Raw genomic sequence first — 17471 nt, forward strand, 5'->3', positions numbered from 1 at the left:
TAAAAAAATTGCAGATTCTATCAAAAATGCTAAAATTTGAGACATTAAAACGTTAAAACCATTCCATTGTTACTAGAAACTCTGCAGTGCCCTATTAACAAACCTCAAAGGAGATTACCTGGTCCCTGAAGCAGAAAAACCTGAAAAAAATGCAAATTTTGTCAAAAAAACAGCTAAAATTTGTGATATTCAAAAATTGGAAACCTATTCCATGGCAATTTAAAAGTTTGCAGTAACTTACCATCCAACCCCTGATAAAGTTTTCAGGCCCGTGGGACTCAAACAACTTGAATAATGACAATAAATGTCAAAAAAATAGCAAGTTTTGTCAAAAAATGCTAAAATTCAAAAATTCATAATGGCAAGAATATGAAAACCATTTCACATGAAATCCATTGCCACTAGAAACTGTGCAGTAACCTATTATTAAACCTTTTATCAAACCCCAAACCCTAGAGGTTCTTGACACCTAGGGCTAAAAAACTCAAAAATTGACAAAAATTTTCAAAAAACCTGAAAAAAAGTTGCAAAAATTAGTATCATTTTGCGTGTTTGTAGTACCAAAACATATAGCTCATAAAATGGCCATAACAAGCAATTTTGTCTCGAAAAAGGCCTTCATCAACTTTTAAAAACTTCAACCTAAGACTAATCAAAACAAAAAATCACAAAAAACATGAAAAATTGCACCATTTTGAGCCGAAAAACTCCTAAAAATGACCTTTTAACCTTAAATTAAGGCCATCCCAGCAGCTCCATCACTATAAATACTTGAAGGACTACTAAAACCCACTTTGGGCCTCTAATGAAACTTAATGCCCGCTGGGCTTTACCTGTTTATCCCGTTTTGAAAGATCAAAGTCATTGAAAAATGTGTGAACACATCTTAAAAAAATAAAAACCAAGAGAAAGCCAATAATAGCCCCAGCTATCGCTTTGCGGCTATTAAAATTACACAATTGATCCAATACACCAGCCTCTCAGAACATTAACCACCTTTAACACACCAAAAGGGGTCACGAAAACAAAACTCGAGTGATTTAAAAAATAGATTAAATAACGCCTCTTTCAATTCTTGGAATAGTAAAAAAAGCCAAGAGTAACACAAAAAAATCTACGCCCGGCTCACAGCTTCGCAGCTATAGAACATAAACCGAAAAACGTCACACGAATTGCTCTCGAACGCCTGGCGAGGCAACAAATTTATAAGGTGGTATAGGCTGGAGAAACTTGAAACTTTTACGATGCTAAAGGATCCCGGATAAGAGTCGTGGACAGCAATCACTAGGCTGCAACGGCTATGCAGGGTCATACAGCAACAGACTTAAATCCCGAATGCTCCCAATTGAAATCATTCAAAAAAAGTCACTCGAGAAGTGAAATCGAAAGATTGTTCTAGAAGAAAACCGTCAAGAAAAAAATTTGGCATAAAAAACCCATGCTTACAACAATTGCTTCAAACTTAGTGACAACAATTATAAGACGGTCTTCAACTAACGGGATCTTGATCTTCAGACTTCTGAACAACAATCCACACGTACAGTTTTCCCAGTTGCTTAGCAACCACCTCACGGCCTTCATGCTTCACAGTCAAAGAAGAGCTCTTTCTTGAAATGGACGATTTAGCCGCTGGAATGGTTCCTTCTTTCGGCGAACTTTCGTGGTCCCCGCGAAGGACATTTATTTTAGGAACAGAGAGACTGCTTTTGACTGTCACAAAATCATTTTCACTCTCCTCGGAATAAGGTTGACAGCGCTGCCCTTTTTCCGCTGGCTCATCATCAGATCTATCTCTCGGGACGCCGTTCGCATTCTTATCGTTGTTCCCAGAAGTATAATCTAGAAAAAAATTGAGAACTGCTTCCTCAATTGTATATTGTGCTCACCTCCAATTAATATCTTAGCTATTTTATGATGGTTTATACAAAAACTGATGAACGGTCCTTGCTCTTATTAGGCTACGCAGAACATAACTTGTGCAGAAATAACCGTAAAGCTTGACCACACAAGTTTACAAGGACAATAATTATTGTTCATGAAGGAAAACAGATATTCAGAAAATGGTATTACTTTAATCTTCTGCGAAATTTCTGAGATATTATAGGAGCGGCAATTTATACCCGAGCCATGTGATGAATAGTTGTCATGTTGGTAATAATCCCTTTCAGATATGCGTCTCAATCGATTGAACACATTGTCTGATGACTTTTGAGACTCCTTGCATTCCGCTTTAGTTTCGTCCTTTTTGTCCGAGTCCGTCTCACCATTGTAGAAGGCCTTAGGAGAAAAAATAGAGCAAAAAACAATGAAAGTGCAAATGATTGCAATGAAAGCGATTCAGATTAAGCACACATCAAACACATGTGCAAATGTAATATTTTGCAATAATTTATTTACCAAAACATTGATAGCTGGAATGCGAATGTTGGAGACATTTGGTAATGGTCGTCCTCTTCCTTTCATGTGAGTCCTCTGATTGGATCTAAACAACCCACAAGTAAGTGCATTATTGCAATTAAACCTCAACAGATTTTTATAGATTCAATTTTTTCAGACCGTAGTTATACTGTGGTACCAGAAAGCTACATACAGCACAATTTGTGCTCTTTGAGCGTTACTTTTGCTAAAAACAATTGATATGCGCTGAGGCGTGAAGAGAGGCGCAAAATTTTGCGGTTTTGAACGAGTTTTCATTCTCCTTTCATTCTCCTTGAAATATGGTTGAGCTGCTTTGTTTTTTTTACTTTAGCGGCACTGTTACAATTCGGAATGTCCAATTTTCATGGACAAAAATACAGAGGCAACTCAGCTTGAAATCAAGTTCACACAGCATTCATACGGACAATACCAAAAAGTAACAGGCTAAAGATGTCTCCAGCGAAGGAAATCTGAGAATTCGTCAAAGAAATGGAACCAGATTCCTTGGCACAGAAACATAACGGGCTAACTTCGGGCGAATTGCTCTCAAACGACTGGCGAGCAGGGGGCTTCGGTAGTAGCCAGTTGGGGCTAAGGGATGCACCAGGTGGGCGTGAGGGGGGTTAAGCGATGGGGGGAGTAGGGGAGATGGGGAAGTAGGGTTGTGGGATAGCTGGACGGGAGGGGAATCCAAATCACCGGGTTGGAGGAAAGTGGACGGGGAGTTTGGGGGGGGGGGGGTTAAAGAGGGGGGCAACAAAGGGGGTCAAGACTAAGAACCACCCTTCACAACATGCAATTGTCTCTTCAAAACAGTTTGGCTGAATCGCACACTGTGAATTTGTCTCTTCAAAACAGTTTCGGTGAACCGCACACAGTGAATCGCACACAAGAGAATAGTAAGGCGTAAGGCTCTTAGAAAGCTGCTAGGCCACTAAAAGCCCTCCGAGCGCTACCGGTTTATTCCGTTTTTGAGGACGTAAAGTCAGACAAAAATTCGGTCGCTTAAAAAATAGATTAAACATGCATGGCAGATTGCCAGAAAATAGCTGCAATAGCTTCGTAGATCTGCAGTCTCAAAAAGATTTTAAAAAAAAACAGACTAATAAAGAAATTTAATCTTTTCATTAAGGGCTGAGATGTTCAATTTTGATTAAAAATCCGTATTGCTGTTTCCGTTAGATGCTCTTAAATACGATTCCATTAGAGTGATATAATTCCACTTGGGTTTATTTCTTTGAATTAAAGTAAAGAAAAGTCAATTTTAGAGTGAGGAAGTCATTTTTGAGAGTGAGGTAGGTCACGTGAGACCAAAAACTTAATCACGCGAATAAAAACACTCGCTCCACTAAGAGTGAAAAATGACGTCACGTACGCAATTTAATTGAAATTGCATGAACCAATGAACAAAAAGCAGATTTGAAGTGATTGTGACGTCATATGGCCGCAACAAAAATATTGACGAAGAAATAAAAAACCAAGAAAAAGCCAATATTAGCCTCAGCTATCGCTTCCCGGCTATTAAAAAAGACCACATATCTAATATAGTTAGAGGCGGTCGTGCAATTCCTGAGGATGAAAAAACCTGATTTATGACAAATGACAACAAAAAATAGAAAAATGCCAAAATTCATGATGTTAAAATCTTGAAAAACATGCCAATTACATCACGAAACCATGCAGTAACTTATTATCAAACCCTAGGTGAGGTTTCTTAGCTCTTGAGTCAGGAGAAACCTAAAAAAATGACAAAAATTTTTAAAAAAAAACTTGAAAAAAAGTTTCTATCAAAAAATCGCAAAAAAAATTGTGATAAAAATTAAAAACTGTTCCATGGCTAATAAAATTTTTTTGGTAAATTATTATCGGACCCTTAGGAGGTTTTCTGGCCCCTTGACTGAAAAAACTTGAATATTGACTTTGCCAAAAATCTGCAGAACAGTGGGAAAACTCCATACAGTGGGGGAAAACTAATGGGTTTCATCAGTTTATCCCGTTTTTTTATGTAGCTTTTTTTCACTTTGACCGTAATCACGTACATTCAATAAGCGAAGGAATTTAAAAAACCACCTTGAACAGTCAGCGAGGTAAGCCAGGAGTCCAAACTGGAAGTCGTGACTGATGTAAAACGAAAAATTTGCCCGAAAGTTTAAGCGAACTGAAAGGCGAGCGCTTAAGTAATTGCCGTTGCGAGGCTCACGGCGGCTAGGAAATATAATTGTCATTATAATACAGAAAAAACTAAAAAGAAAAAAAAACAAATCATATAGTCGTAACAAAAATCGCGACGACGAAATATAAAAAAAAACCAAAAGAAGGCCAATAATAGCCCCAGCTATCGCTGTGCGGCTATTAAAAAAAAATCTGGCAATATTTTTCCAAAATTTAGAGAACCTCATTTAAATGCTACGCCAAACCATCGAGACAATTTTTCTGGAAAACTCCATTGCAATTTCCTTTACTCTATTTCATCACTGATTTACCAAAGAGCCGACACTTACGTTAAACAAGAATTTAAAAACTACTATTAACCAAAAATAATATAATATTTTTTTCAGTGAAAATTGAACTATCTATTAGTGAAGTTGCTCTTTCTGGCAACAGCACCCATAAAATCGCACAGAGTTTACAAGGGACGATAATTTGTTGGGTAAATTTTCTTTAACAAAAACATAGCCGCCAGATTGCCAAAAAATAAGGTTATTACCAAGGTCAGCTAGCAAACACTTTAATGAACTTTGATAACCTGATGCTCAATGGCTTAATGACCAGTTTTATCGGTTTTCCGTCTTTGCTAAATTTGCTCTTTTGACTCTGACAGTATTCACCACATTGCGTAAATCAATGCGTGAAGGAATTTAAACTGCATTCAGTTGAAACAGTGAGTGAAGTAAGTCAGAAGTCAAACGTGAAAATCGGGACTTATGTAAAACAAAAAACGTGATCAAGAGATAAAGCGAAATAGAACAAAACATTACAACAACTGCACCTGACCAGTAGATCAATTTAACAATGAGAGCCATAACGGAAAACACTATCAGAAGTAGAGATACTAAAAAATCACAGAAACTAAAAAATTTAATCCTAGCTAAAACTCTTTGAAAATTTTAACCTGAGGGCCAAAATTAATCCATTAACATGTACCCGATAACCCACGCGTAAATCTTGAAAGAGGTTTATTGGCCAATAAAGACAGAAAAAATTGAGAAAATCGACAAACATTAAAATTGAAAAATGCAAAATTTAAAGAAAGTTACTTACTTCTGCAATATTAAAATGTTCAAATCCCCTTTTTGGTCAATGAAATATTTTCAGTAACCCATATGCAAGACATTGGCCCCTAACGATTGATAAATTCAGAAAATGACTAAAAATACAGCAGATTTGAAACAATTGCAAATTTTAGTGAAATGTTGGCACAATTTTTGACAATAGTTTCTTCAGAGCCAATTCATTGTCCCCAAACGCTATCCAATAACTCAACTTCAAGAAGCTTAAAAACATTGCATTGGCTCATAAATATAAATGAATTAGAAACACGACCCAAAATTTTCAGAAATATTGAAAAAATTTCAATTTTTATCAAAAAATTGAACAAATTTTCGTTATAATAAAGTTGAAGACCATTCCATTGCCCATAGCAACTATGCTGTAACATAGAAAGAAACCCTAGAGGAGGTTACCTGGCACCTGAGACAGAAAGTGAACAAAAGACACCTATTATCAGACCCTAGAGGAGGCTCTCTGGTCCCTGAGGTTGGAAAAACTCATAAAATGACAAAAATTTTCAAAAAAATTGATAAATTGCAAAATTTAGTATCATTTTTCGTGACTATATTGCATTAATAAAATATATAGCTAAAAATAGCCACAGCTACAAATTTGACAAACGTCAATGCAAGGCTAATCAAACAAAAACTCGAAAAATGATAAAAACGTGAACATGACCATGAATTAGGCATTACCAGCAGCTGCATCATTCTAAGCACATGGAGACCTACTAAAGGTAACTTTTGGCCTCTACTGAGGTCTTTGCCTGTTTATCCCGTTCTAAAAGGTATTACAAAAAAACATAGCAAACAAAGACCTGAAACAAGCAAAGATCTTTCATTGAGTAATTCAACATACCCGGCAGATTGCAGGAAAACAGTCACCATTGAATTCCATAACCATGATTGGGATTGAAAGAAGAGAAAAAAATTATTGAAAAAATGATTTTTGTACAAACAATTTTAAAGTGCGAACTAAATTGCTGTCAGTTTGGAGCGGAACGTACTCATGTTTCTAAGTAAGACCACACAGGGGCCAGTATCAATACCAATATGCATTAGAGATGGTAACTAAAAACAAAGTTCGAGTAACGGGCATCTAAAATTGGGCTTTATGGGTTTATCCCGTTTCTATTTCTGATTTCGCTTTTCGATACTGACTCTGTTCATTTTGAATTGCTTTGCTGAGCAACTGCTGTCTGAAAACACTTATAGCGGAAAGAGAGAGACGTGAAACTAGCCTAGAGAAGTCAAAAAGATTCCACGCAAAAGGTTGTGAAAAACAAGAAAACCGAAAAAGGTTTATCCGACCAAAAAAAATAGGAGCGCTATAATAGCCAGCTGAGAAGCTGAGGCGATTATTAAAAAATAGACCTAGCATGATTGGATTAAGAAAACCTTTTAGAAAAAATTCAAATCCAAAAAATTAAAAAAAAAACAGTGAACATCAATATCAAAATGCCGCAAGCAATTTTTTTTCAAACAGCGTTTTCTTACTCTGCTTTAAAATTAGAGCGAAAAATTTCACGCCGCGAAACCACCCACTCGCTTTTTCGCTTGAATTCCTGTTTCTGCCAGACCAGAATCATCACCCAATTTGGCTTCAAAAAATATAAAAATGTGTGAACAGATCTTAAAAAAACATAGACTCAAGAATCCCAGAAACGACTCGCAGTAGAAAACAGACAATTTTCACTCACCTGAAGCGCCTCATGCTTGATTCCACTAAATGTTTTGAAACATTATCAGGAAAACTTACATTAGAAAATAAAATAATGAGAACAAAAAGGGACTGATAAAAATCACATCAAGTTACGACTCCCAAAGTACAGGTAAACCTCGGCAATACAGAATTACATATAGTTCGCAACAACATAATATCAACTGAATTACAACCTAGCAGGCTCATAAAAAAAACAAAATCCGAGCCAAATAAAAAGTAATGGCAGAGAAAAAAGGAAAAAAAAACAATATTCTCAATAAAAATTAGAACGAAACGCTCTAAAATGGTAAAATGCAACCTCCTAAACAATATTTGGCGATAACTCTGATTTGTACTTCTGATTAATTTTCATGATGGATCAGTCGGCCGACCAAAACGTTGCAGAAAAATTGTTTTACTAAAAACTATTAAAATGCAAAGAAAAAACATAGCCGGCAGATTGCCGGAATAGCTGCGAAACAATAGACCTGCGTGCCATATAATAGAGATAGAAACAGATACAGATCCAAATTGAAAAAAAAAATTTGACGCCGCTCAAAAAAATTAGGTAAAAAACATTCAGCGATAAATTAATAAAGCTTGCTAAAATTCATTCCGCAGAAGCCTCTTATTAGGGACCTTGACAGCAAAAATGAGTTCCTTTGACCTTATACAAGTTCAAATAACCTAAAAACTTTTGCTAAAGCGAGTGAGAAATGACGTCACACGCGCAAATGCCGTTGGTGAGAGGAAAAAGTCATTCGGAAAATTTGACTTTTTCAGCTTTGCTGTGTGAACAAACGTAAAACGAAAAAAGAGCGTCAGACGACGAAACAAAAAAAACCAAGAGCACCGCAATATAGCTTCGCTCAACTTACAGCTTCGCAGCTATAAAAACCTGAAAAAAATTAGAAATTCGTATAACTCATTTCAGTGAAAAGTATTAGGGAAAACGATAGGGGGAATCATAAACTTCGAATAAATAGGCTAAAAAACTTAAGGAACAGACAAAACTGGCAAAATTTGCTCAAATTTAATCGATTTTCATTTATGAAAACAATTCATTTTTCATTTAATGAAACTCATGAAATTCAAAAAAAAACCAAAAGTGATAGAAGAACTGATTTTCGCCACAAAACACCCCAAATGCTATCAAAAATTGAAGAAAAAACAAAAATAGAGGAAAAAGCCTAAAACCAGGCAAAATGATTTAAAAAAAGATAAAAATTGACTCCAAAAGTGTAAATGTCGTTTCAGGGAGTCAAACGCACTATTTCTTTTTTTAGCTAATTGAGCGAAACACTTTTGACTGAAAATTTGGAGTTAAAGCCATAAAAACTGTTTTCAAAAAGGCGCACGTGATCAAAAACTTGCTCAGTGAAAAATTTTGACACCTTTTTTCGCTCTCTCTCAAATTAATAGACATGAACAAAAAACCACTCTCAATGCTCTCAGCAATTTGATCTAAACACTTCGTTATCACGCATTTCTTTTCCTGTTTCAAATACACTACAACAAAATTACCGATCAAAAATAAACATAGCTGGCAGATTGCCAGAAAATAGCCGCAATAGATTCGTAGATCGGCAGTCTAAAAAAAACAGTAAAAAAGACAGACCAAAAAATTTCGTCTTTTCATTGAAGGCTGATCTGTTATATTTTGATTAAAAATCGGTATATGTTATTGCTGCCTCTATTAGCTGATCTCAAATAACCTTCATTTAGAGTGACACACACCCATTTGACCTTATCTCTTTGAATTAAAGTAAATAAAAGTCAATTTCAAATTGAGGAAGTCATTTTTGAGAGTGAGGTAAGTCAAGTGTGACCAAAAATTTAATAACATGAATGAACAAAAAACTCGCTCCACTAAGTGCGAAAAATGACGTCACACATGCAATTCAGTTGAAATTGCATGAACGAATGATTGAAACGTGGCTGTGACGTCATATGGTCGTAACAAAAATCATGACGACGAAATAAAAAAACATAGCAGGACAAAATGCCGCATGTGAACAAAACACCACTAGCGAGAAATGAAAATTTGGTTCACTAGGCCTAAAATGAGCTATTAATGTATTGGGAAAACCATTTAGAAAAAACCCGATGCAAAAAAATCGAAAAAACAGTAAAAATCAAAGTGAAATTGCCGCATGTGAACAAAAAACCACTAGCGAGAAAGCGAATTTTTGTTCACACACCAATTTCTCACTTTACTTTAAAATTAGAGCGAAAAAATTTCACGTCGCAAAACCACTCGCTTTTTCGCTCCATTTCCTGTTTCGGCGTGACCAAAATCACTACTCCAATTTGACTTCAAAAATCATGAAAATGTGTGAACAGATCTTAAAAAAAAAGACAGCGCCCCAATACAATTCAAATTCTTTGAATTGTAATAAAAAACCAAGAGAAGGCCAATAATAGCCCCAGCCATCGCTGTGCTGCTATTAAAAGAGACGCTTCAACAATACTTCTCTTCGAGTCGTAAAAGGATTACCAAAACATCTTCAAATACTAACTTTAAACAAAAAAACACCCTGAACACTATTGAAATATGGAGAAGAATTCAAAAACTGCTGGAAATGGCCAAATGTCAAAAATAGCTGAAAATTGCATCTTGAAATCTAATAGTCGCTTCAGATGGTCCAAAAAAACTTCCAATTATATTGGTTAATATAATTGAGAAAAACCACTTCGGCCGCGAAAATTATACTTGATAAAAAGTAGCTTTAAAAAAAACACACAAGATCAAACAATTTCGCTCCATTAGTTTTAAACATCTACCTTTGTTTCAAACACCTTTGCATAGTTTCATTTTGCTCAAGTGATCTAACACCTAATTTTCTCGCTATCTTTTGATAACTATGTCCACTTACCCTTCAGGTATGTCCGCGTGCAACATGCACTCTCCCGAGGACACAGCGATGTCGAAATCCAAGCGCAGAGCCATCTTAGTATCGCCATCAACACTGCCTTTTGTATGAGAAGACAGAGGCAACGAGGGATAGCTCCTCAGGTCAGATGGGGGAATCAAAGACCTAAAGAAAAAACTAACGTCGGGCGAATTGCTCTTAAACGACACGCCGAGCGGTTGGCTTCGACAGTAGCTAGCTACGGTTTAGGGAGGCTAGCTTTAGCTTAGTTGGAGGAAACGTGAGTGTGCACGGCGGATGTCGAGGGCGACATGGCACGGGTGAGTGCGCTGAGTTACGAGTGCAATGATGGCGGGGATTGATTAACGGGGTGAAGTCGATGGGGAGTGGGCTGATGGGGGGTCAAACTCTAAGAACCGCTCTTTACAGCATAAATTTATGTTTCCAAAATCGCATAAAAAGAGCACAGGACTAGTATAATTGCTACAGACTTCATTTGAAAGCAATTAAACATAGCCGGCAAGTTGCCGAAAAACAACGGCAGTTGACCCACTTGACGCAGAATTTGTTTCCAAGTATCAGAAGGTGTTTTAATTAGATGTGCAGTTTCAACTAGATCGAAAAATTATACTTTATTCAACTTCTAAACTAAAAACTGCTGAACTCTAAAAATCTAAAAACTGGTAATTCCAGCTAGCAATGGTTCCGATAAACTTATGCACCCCGAACTAATACCGGACTCTATCAGTTTATCCTGTTTCATTTGAGTTTGCCATTTAACCTCGCACAAATTTATTATATTCATAACATTTGCTTGAGTGAATACCAAAGTTGAAACATCGAGTGAGATGAGTCAGGAGTCAAACAAGAAAGTAGTAACTCATGCAAAACCGAAAACGTGAAGGCAAGATAAAGCTAATTAAAACATAGCAGGTCAAATCCTGAAACAAATGAAGCACTTATTGACAAAAAGGGTAAAACCAGGCCCAGAATCGAGTTGGAAGCCACTTTGAAAACAATTTCCTATAAAAGCTAAAAGTAGCAAAATCGGTAAAAATGGGATAAAGGGAAATAACTTTTTGTTTATCGAAGCAATAAAATATTATGAGAACTATAATAGCTGGCTGAGAAGATGAGTACGACGAAAAATAAAAAAAATACCCAATGGATTGCCAGAAAATAGCCGCCGTTGACTCCCATATCCCCGACTACGAGTGACAGAAAATAAATGCGAAAAATTTTGTACACAACAATTTTCAAAGTGCAAACTATTTTAATTGAACAAACTCGTGTTTATTAGTGAGGAGATACAGGGGCTAAGATAAAATTCAATAAGCACTACATATCGTAATTAAAATTTAATGCAGCACCGAGCTCATGAAAGGTTTTATTGACGACTTGAGCTCAGAAAAATTCCTACCTCTGTGTCCAGAAGAGGTGGAGAAACAAGACCCTCTACTACTAAGATAACCAAGACCTTCTAAAACCATTTATGAGCAATTAAAAACTAGACATTAACCTACCTATTCATAGGCTTTGAAAAGCGTTCTTTGACCCCCTAGAGATCAGAGACCTCAAAAAATGTCAAAATTTTTCAAAAAAAAACTTAAAAATCAAATTTTATCAAGAAAGTGGCCATCCTATAATCATTTTCTAACGTTAAAAACCAAACAGTAACCCATTGTGAAGTCCGAAACAAGTTCATTTGTCCTTTAAGATTCAGAATCTCGAAAAACAACCATAAGTTTGAAAAATGAAAAGTCACTACAATTCGTGATATAAACATCTTGAAAACTATTCCGTTGCCACCAAAAATACGAGGTAACCTAAGGTAAATTTTATTGAAGAGTCAATATTTCGTGATATTAAAATCTTTGAAACCTTTTCATTGTCCTTGAACGTTAAAATAAAAATCTGAAAAAATTGAACTCAAAAATTTGAAAATAAATTAAAAACGTGTTTATGTTTGTATTACCAAAACATCTGGCTCACAAAAATGACAAAAATTTATGTCGAGCAAAAGACTTTTCATCGACTTCCTTCAACATCTACCAACTTTCGTCAATTTATGCAAACGTCAATTTATGACTAATCAAACCAAAAACGCAAAGACGACCAAAATACGCGAGCAATTGCAACACTCCCATTGGTGTAGTGATGGGATTGTGGGACAAGAGAGGCTCCAAATTACAAGGTGGGGACGATTGGATTGGGATGGGTTGTTGGGGGGAAGGTTGACTGGGGGACTTCGGGGGACAAACTTTTATGACTAAGAATTGCCCTTCGCGCCGTGAATTTATGTTTCCAAAATAGTTTTGGTAAATCGCATAGCTGGATTCTAGTTAAGTCGAAAGCCTCTAAGAGAACACAATACCCTCCGCGCGCTACCTGTTTGTCCTGTTTAAGAGGACGAAAAGTCAAATGGGTCTGACTAAAAAACGGTCAAGCAAAAAACGACATTAAAGAAGACCAACAGGACTAATTTAACTGGTACAAAGTTCATTTGAGAGTAATTAAATAACTAGTTCAAAAACTCAAAATCTCAAAAGAAAGGAGCAAACATTCTCAAACTGATAACAATGAAGCCAAATATGATGAAGATTGCTCAATTTCTTCAACAAACACAATTGAATATCAAAATCGATGAAATCAAACAATTGCCAAACTCAATAAAACAACAAATCTCAACCAATGAAAAAGATCAATTGCTTCAATTTTTATTAAAACGCTGAAAAAACTATCATTAAAGCAATTTGGTAATAATAGTTTATACTGTCATCTAAAAGTTTAATGATTGCTTTGGATGTTCAAATATGCTTCCAAAAAACTATAACTAGCCAAAATGGTTGAGACAAACACCTCTGGCTGAAAAAGTTAAAACTAAAACAAAAGCATAGCGGGAAGATTGTCGGAACGGCTGCGAAATAGACTTGAATGTCGTATTATAGAAATAGAAGCAGATGCAGATTTAATCTAAAAAAACCGACGCCACTCAAAAAACCTCTTTAAAAACAAGCAGCAATAAACTAACAAAATTTATTCTTCAGCAGCCTTTTTTATTAAGGACCTTTGTTACTGATATGACCTCCTTTGATCTTAACTTAATTCAAATTAAACATAAGTGTCAAAGTGCAAAATTCATTTTATTGAGTGAGGTAAGTCACGTATGGTCAAGATCCGATCACTTAAAGAACTTAGAAAACTTTTGCTAGGGAGAGTAAGAAATGACGTCACGCGGGCAAAACCGTCAGTGAGAAGAAGTCGTTCAAAAAATTTGACGTTTTCAGTTTAGCTGTGTAAACAAATGAAACATAACCCACTAACGTCGGGCGAATAGCTCTCAAACGACCGGCGAGCGGTTGACTTCGTCAGTACCTAGCCACGGTTTAGTGAGGCTAGCTTTAGATGAATTGAAGGGGCGTAAGGTGAGCGCAGCTGGGTTGCACCGCAGCGGGGATGCAAAAGTGGATTGGGGGTTTAGAGCGGAGCGGTGGGTGGGTGAGGTGTGGGATCAATTTCCAAGAACCGCCCTTCCCACCATAAGTATAAGTCTCCAAAACAGTTTCTGTTACTCGCATAATTGAAAGCTAGTGGGCTGAACGGCTCTACGAGAACTTAATGGAAACTGGACGCCACCTCTTTATCCCGTTTCAGAAAAAAAAGTCAAATGGGTCAGAGGAAAAATCGGCCAAGCAAAAAATTGCATAAAAGAGACCAACAGGATGAATATATTTGCAATGATGTCCTAAAAGTCATTTATGATAAAAAACATTTCCACTACAGCTCATTGTTAATGAGGATCAGAGAGGATGACATTATCTCACATAACAGCAGCTGAAGTGCGGCATCAACAAAGAGAGAGAGAGAGAGAGGATAGAGTGAGAGAGAGGGAGAGACTAAACGTGAACGAGAAAGAGAAGGAAGGAAACCATAAACGACAGCGAGAAAAAGAGATAGGAATATTTTCCATGATAGGATTCGACTCTGCAACTTCTAGTTTTCTAGCCTTGTTAGTAAATAATTCATATAGAAAAAACTGAAAAAACAAAATTAAGAAAAGGTTTTTAACTTTGCATTTAAAAAAGTTCAAAATTATTTTTTTCTCGAAAGCTCTGTCAAGTAACCCATCTCCGAGACGTTGGCCAAAAGAGGTCGATAAACTCAGAAAAGGACAAAAAATATTGAAAAATTTTGAAAACAATTGCAAATTTTAACAAAGTCTTGCTAAAAAATCAAGATATTAATATCATAAGAACCATTTACTTGTCTAAGAGACTATCCAGTATCCCTGTTTCAAGCCAGAAACAGAATCACTGGCTCATTAAGATCCATACACTTGGAGCATGATAAATTTCCAAAAAGTTGAAAACATTTTTAAATTTTACCCAATTCTTCTAAAACTGTCATAAAGGATATTAATCACCATCTCATTAACTCTATAAACTATGGAGCAGCTTGATATCAAACCTTGGAGGATGTCCCAGGGCCACTGGTGACGTAAAAAAATTGAAAAACATGGAAAAAATACAAAAATTTAAAAAAATTGCTTATATTCGTGATATTAAGGTCTTGAAGAACATTCCGTACAACTATGCAGTAACATATTATCAAACCCTAGCGTAATTTCTGAGGCTCTTGAAGCTAGAGGGACCTGAAAAATAACAAAAAAAAATTTAAAAACTTAAAATTGCAAGTTTTATTTAAAAAAATTACTAAAACTTGTGACATTAAAAAGCTGAAAAATAACCCAGGACCAACAAAAATTTTCAAGTTATTTATTATCAAGAAAACAGACGCGAGCGGTTGTAGAAAACAGACGGATGTATTCTGACCCCTGAAGCTCAAAAAACCTGAATAATGACTATAAATGTCAAAAAACTGAACAAAATGGCATACATGGTTTAAAAAAATCTATAATTCGCAATGCTTAAATCTTGCAAGACATAACATCTGGAAAATATACAGTAACCTATTTTTAAACCCTAGAGACCTTGACTTGAGGCTAAAATAACCTATAAACGGAAAAAAATTTCTGAAAAAAAAGTTTTATCAAAAAATTAGTGACAGTAAAAAGTTGAAAAACTATTACATGGACAAAACAAAATTTTCAGCAAAATATTATCAAACCCTTGGGATGTTTCCTGTCCCCCGGGTATGGTAAGACCTGAATAAGGAAAAATAAATGTCAAAAAAGTTGAAAAAAATTGCACATTTTGTCAAAAAAAAAATGCTTAAATTCGTGATGTTAAAATTACCACCAGAAACTATGCAGTAATCTATTACTAAAACCTGGAGGAGATCCCTTCATATCTAGGGCTAAAAATTTTTAAAAAATGTCAAAAATTTTCAAAAAGCTTGAAAAAAATTGCAAAAAAGTGTAAATTTGGGTATTTTTCGCGAGCGGTTGTTCGTCACTAGCTAGAAATGGGGGGGGGTGCACCGAGGGCTGATGGGGGGCAACAGTGGGTTGGGGTGGGGGTAATATCGCACGGGGGTGGGGGCAATAGTGCGGGGGGCAACAGTGCTGGGGTCTTCAACCTCTAAGAACCGCCATTCACACCATAAGTATAAGTCTCGAAAACAGTTTGAGCTGAAACAGAGCTGAAAAGCTCTAAGAGCACTTAATGCCCGCTGGGCGCTAACTGTTTAACCCGTTGTGGAGGACCAAAAGATAAAAGCGTCAAACGAAAAATCGTTCAAGCGAAAAATTGCATGGAAAAAAGACCGACAGGACTAATGTAATTGCTACAAGCTTCGTTTGAGAGCAATTAAAAAGGAAATAAGAGCGTCAGACGAGGAAACAAAAAACATAGCAGGACCAGTCTTGAATTATAAGTCAAGGAATCAACGCACTTGAATTCAACAACATCAGCTTTCTTAAAGATTAGTCTCCAATGAAAAAAAAAACAAACCAAACAATAAGAACTCAACGAGAGTAAACAAAACACTACAGAAAAGAAAAAAATATTTCACTGCCATAAAAAAGTGTAATCGAAGTTATTATTCCTAACAAGGTAAACTCCGAAAGAATTCGGACTCAAGGGAGTTTTAGACAGCAAACACCAACTTTGCAGACAAAAGAAACGGTTAACACAAACATTTGACCAGAAAAAAACGACTGATTCGATTGACATGGAAAATAAGTAGCATCGAAGTGACTCAAGCACGCAACTAAAAGAAGAGTTCTTCAGCATCTTTTGCACTATCTATCAATAGAAGGAATATATCAACTTTAATGGGAACAATAGGCGGACCACGCAACAAATCAGCAACAATAGCAAGCAACAATCAAAAGTTCGAAAAAACAAATGGTGTCGAAACCTATTAATTTATTAGCAATAAAACCAAATATTAAATAGATCCAATTAGCCTTGATTCATGAGCAAATGATACCAATCATTATTGAGTTTAAACAACAGGAAAACAAAAAATATTTACGAATCGTTCATAATCCAAAAAAACCAGCACGCCTTGAAAATAAAGAACCAGAAAAACTTAAAAATGCATGAAAAAAGCCAATGAGATCCATCATTAATGAGGCTGAAAAACAGAACAACAAAAAAATACAGAAAAGGGGCAAAATCCGACAGAAAAAAATTTTTTTTGAAAGCAGGCGGTGTCAAAGTAGTTAAAACAGTTTTGATATGAAAAAACCTGGTGAACTGATATATTTGTGTATCATCAGAGAGCCACTTAGTGCTTTCCATAATGAGACAGAACAAAATAAATTTACAAAAGTAGGCAAAACCTAAAAAAAATTGCCAATATTTTTACAAAAACAGTTGGTGTCGACGTCATTAAAACCATTGATTTCAGCTTAAATGAGTAGATTAATATACATATGCCTATATAGAACCGGTGATAACTATCATTGATGAGACTAAATAAAAGCAACCAAAACGAACAAAACAACCGGCAAAAAAAAGTGTCAAGGTCTTTGAAAACCATTGGCTGTCTTTTGAGGGGTTCAAACAAGTACAACTATGCATTTTAGAACAAACGCATTGCCTTTTGAAAATATTCGTATAGAAAATTATAAGAAAACATAACCGACTAAACGTCGGAAGAATTGCTCTTGAACGACTAGTGGGAGCTCTAATCAATTGCAGCCTGCTTCAGTCGGGGGGGGGGGGGGAGGGGTAGCCTAAATGGAACTAAGAAGTTCTATAGTGGGCTTCAAATAACCATATTAGAGGTTAACATATACCA

General features: G+C 36.0%; 1 protein-coding gene across 3 annotated transcripts in view; it reads right to left on the reverse strand.

Moving 5' to 3' along the window:
- The window catches only part of LOC142342770 (bridge-like lipid transfer protein family member 1), a 166090-nt gene that overhangs the window by 104649 nt on the left and 43970 nt on the right, over positions 1–17471 (reverse strand). For all 3 annotated transcript variants that reach the window (XM_075394337.1, XM_075394328.1, XM_075394346.1), the window contains 4 exons: positions 10266–10427; positions 2398–2482; positions 2121–2277; positions 1499–1839 (listed from right to left, as the gene is read on the reverse strand). In XM_075394337.1, the coding sequence (XP_075250452.1) occupies positions 1499–1839; positions 2121–2277; positions 2398–2482; positions 10266–10427 (745 nt within the window). The remainder of the gene's footprint in view (positions 1–1498; positions 1840–2120; positions 2278–2397; positions 2483–10265; positions 10428–17471) is intronic.

The sequence above is a fragment of the Convolutriloba macropyga genome, chromosome 1 (assembly GCF_964194025.1).
Source record: "Convolutriloba macropyga chromosome 1, txConMacr16.3, whole genome shotgun sequence".
Classification (NCBI taxonomy): Eukaryota; Metazoa; Xenacoelomorpha; order Acoela; family Convolutidae; genus Convolutriloba; species Convolutriloba macropyga.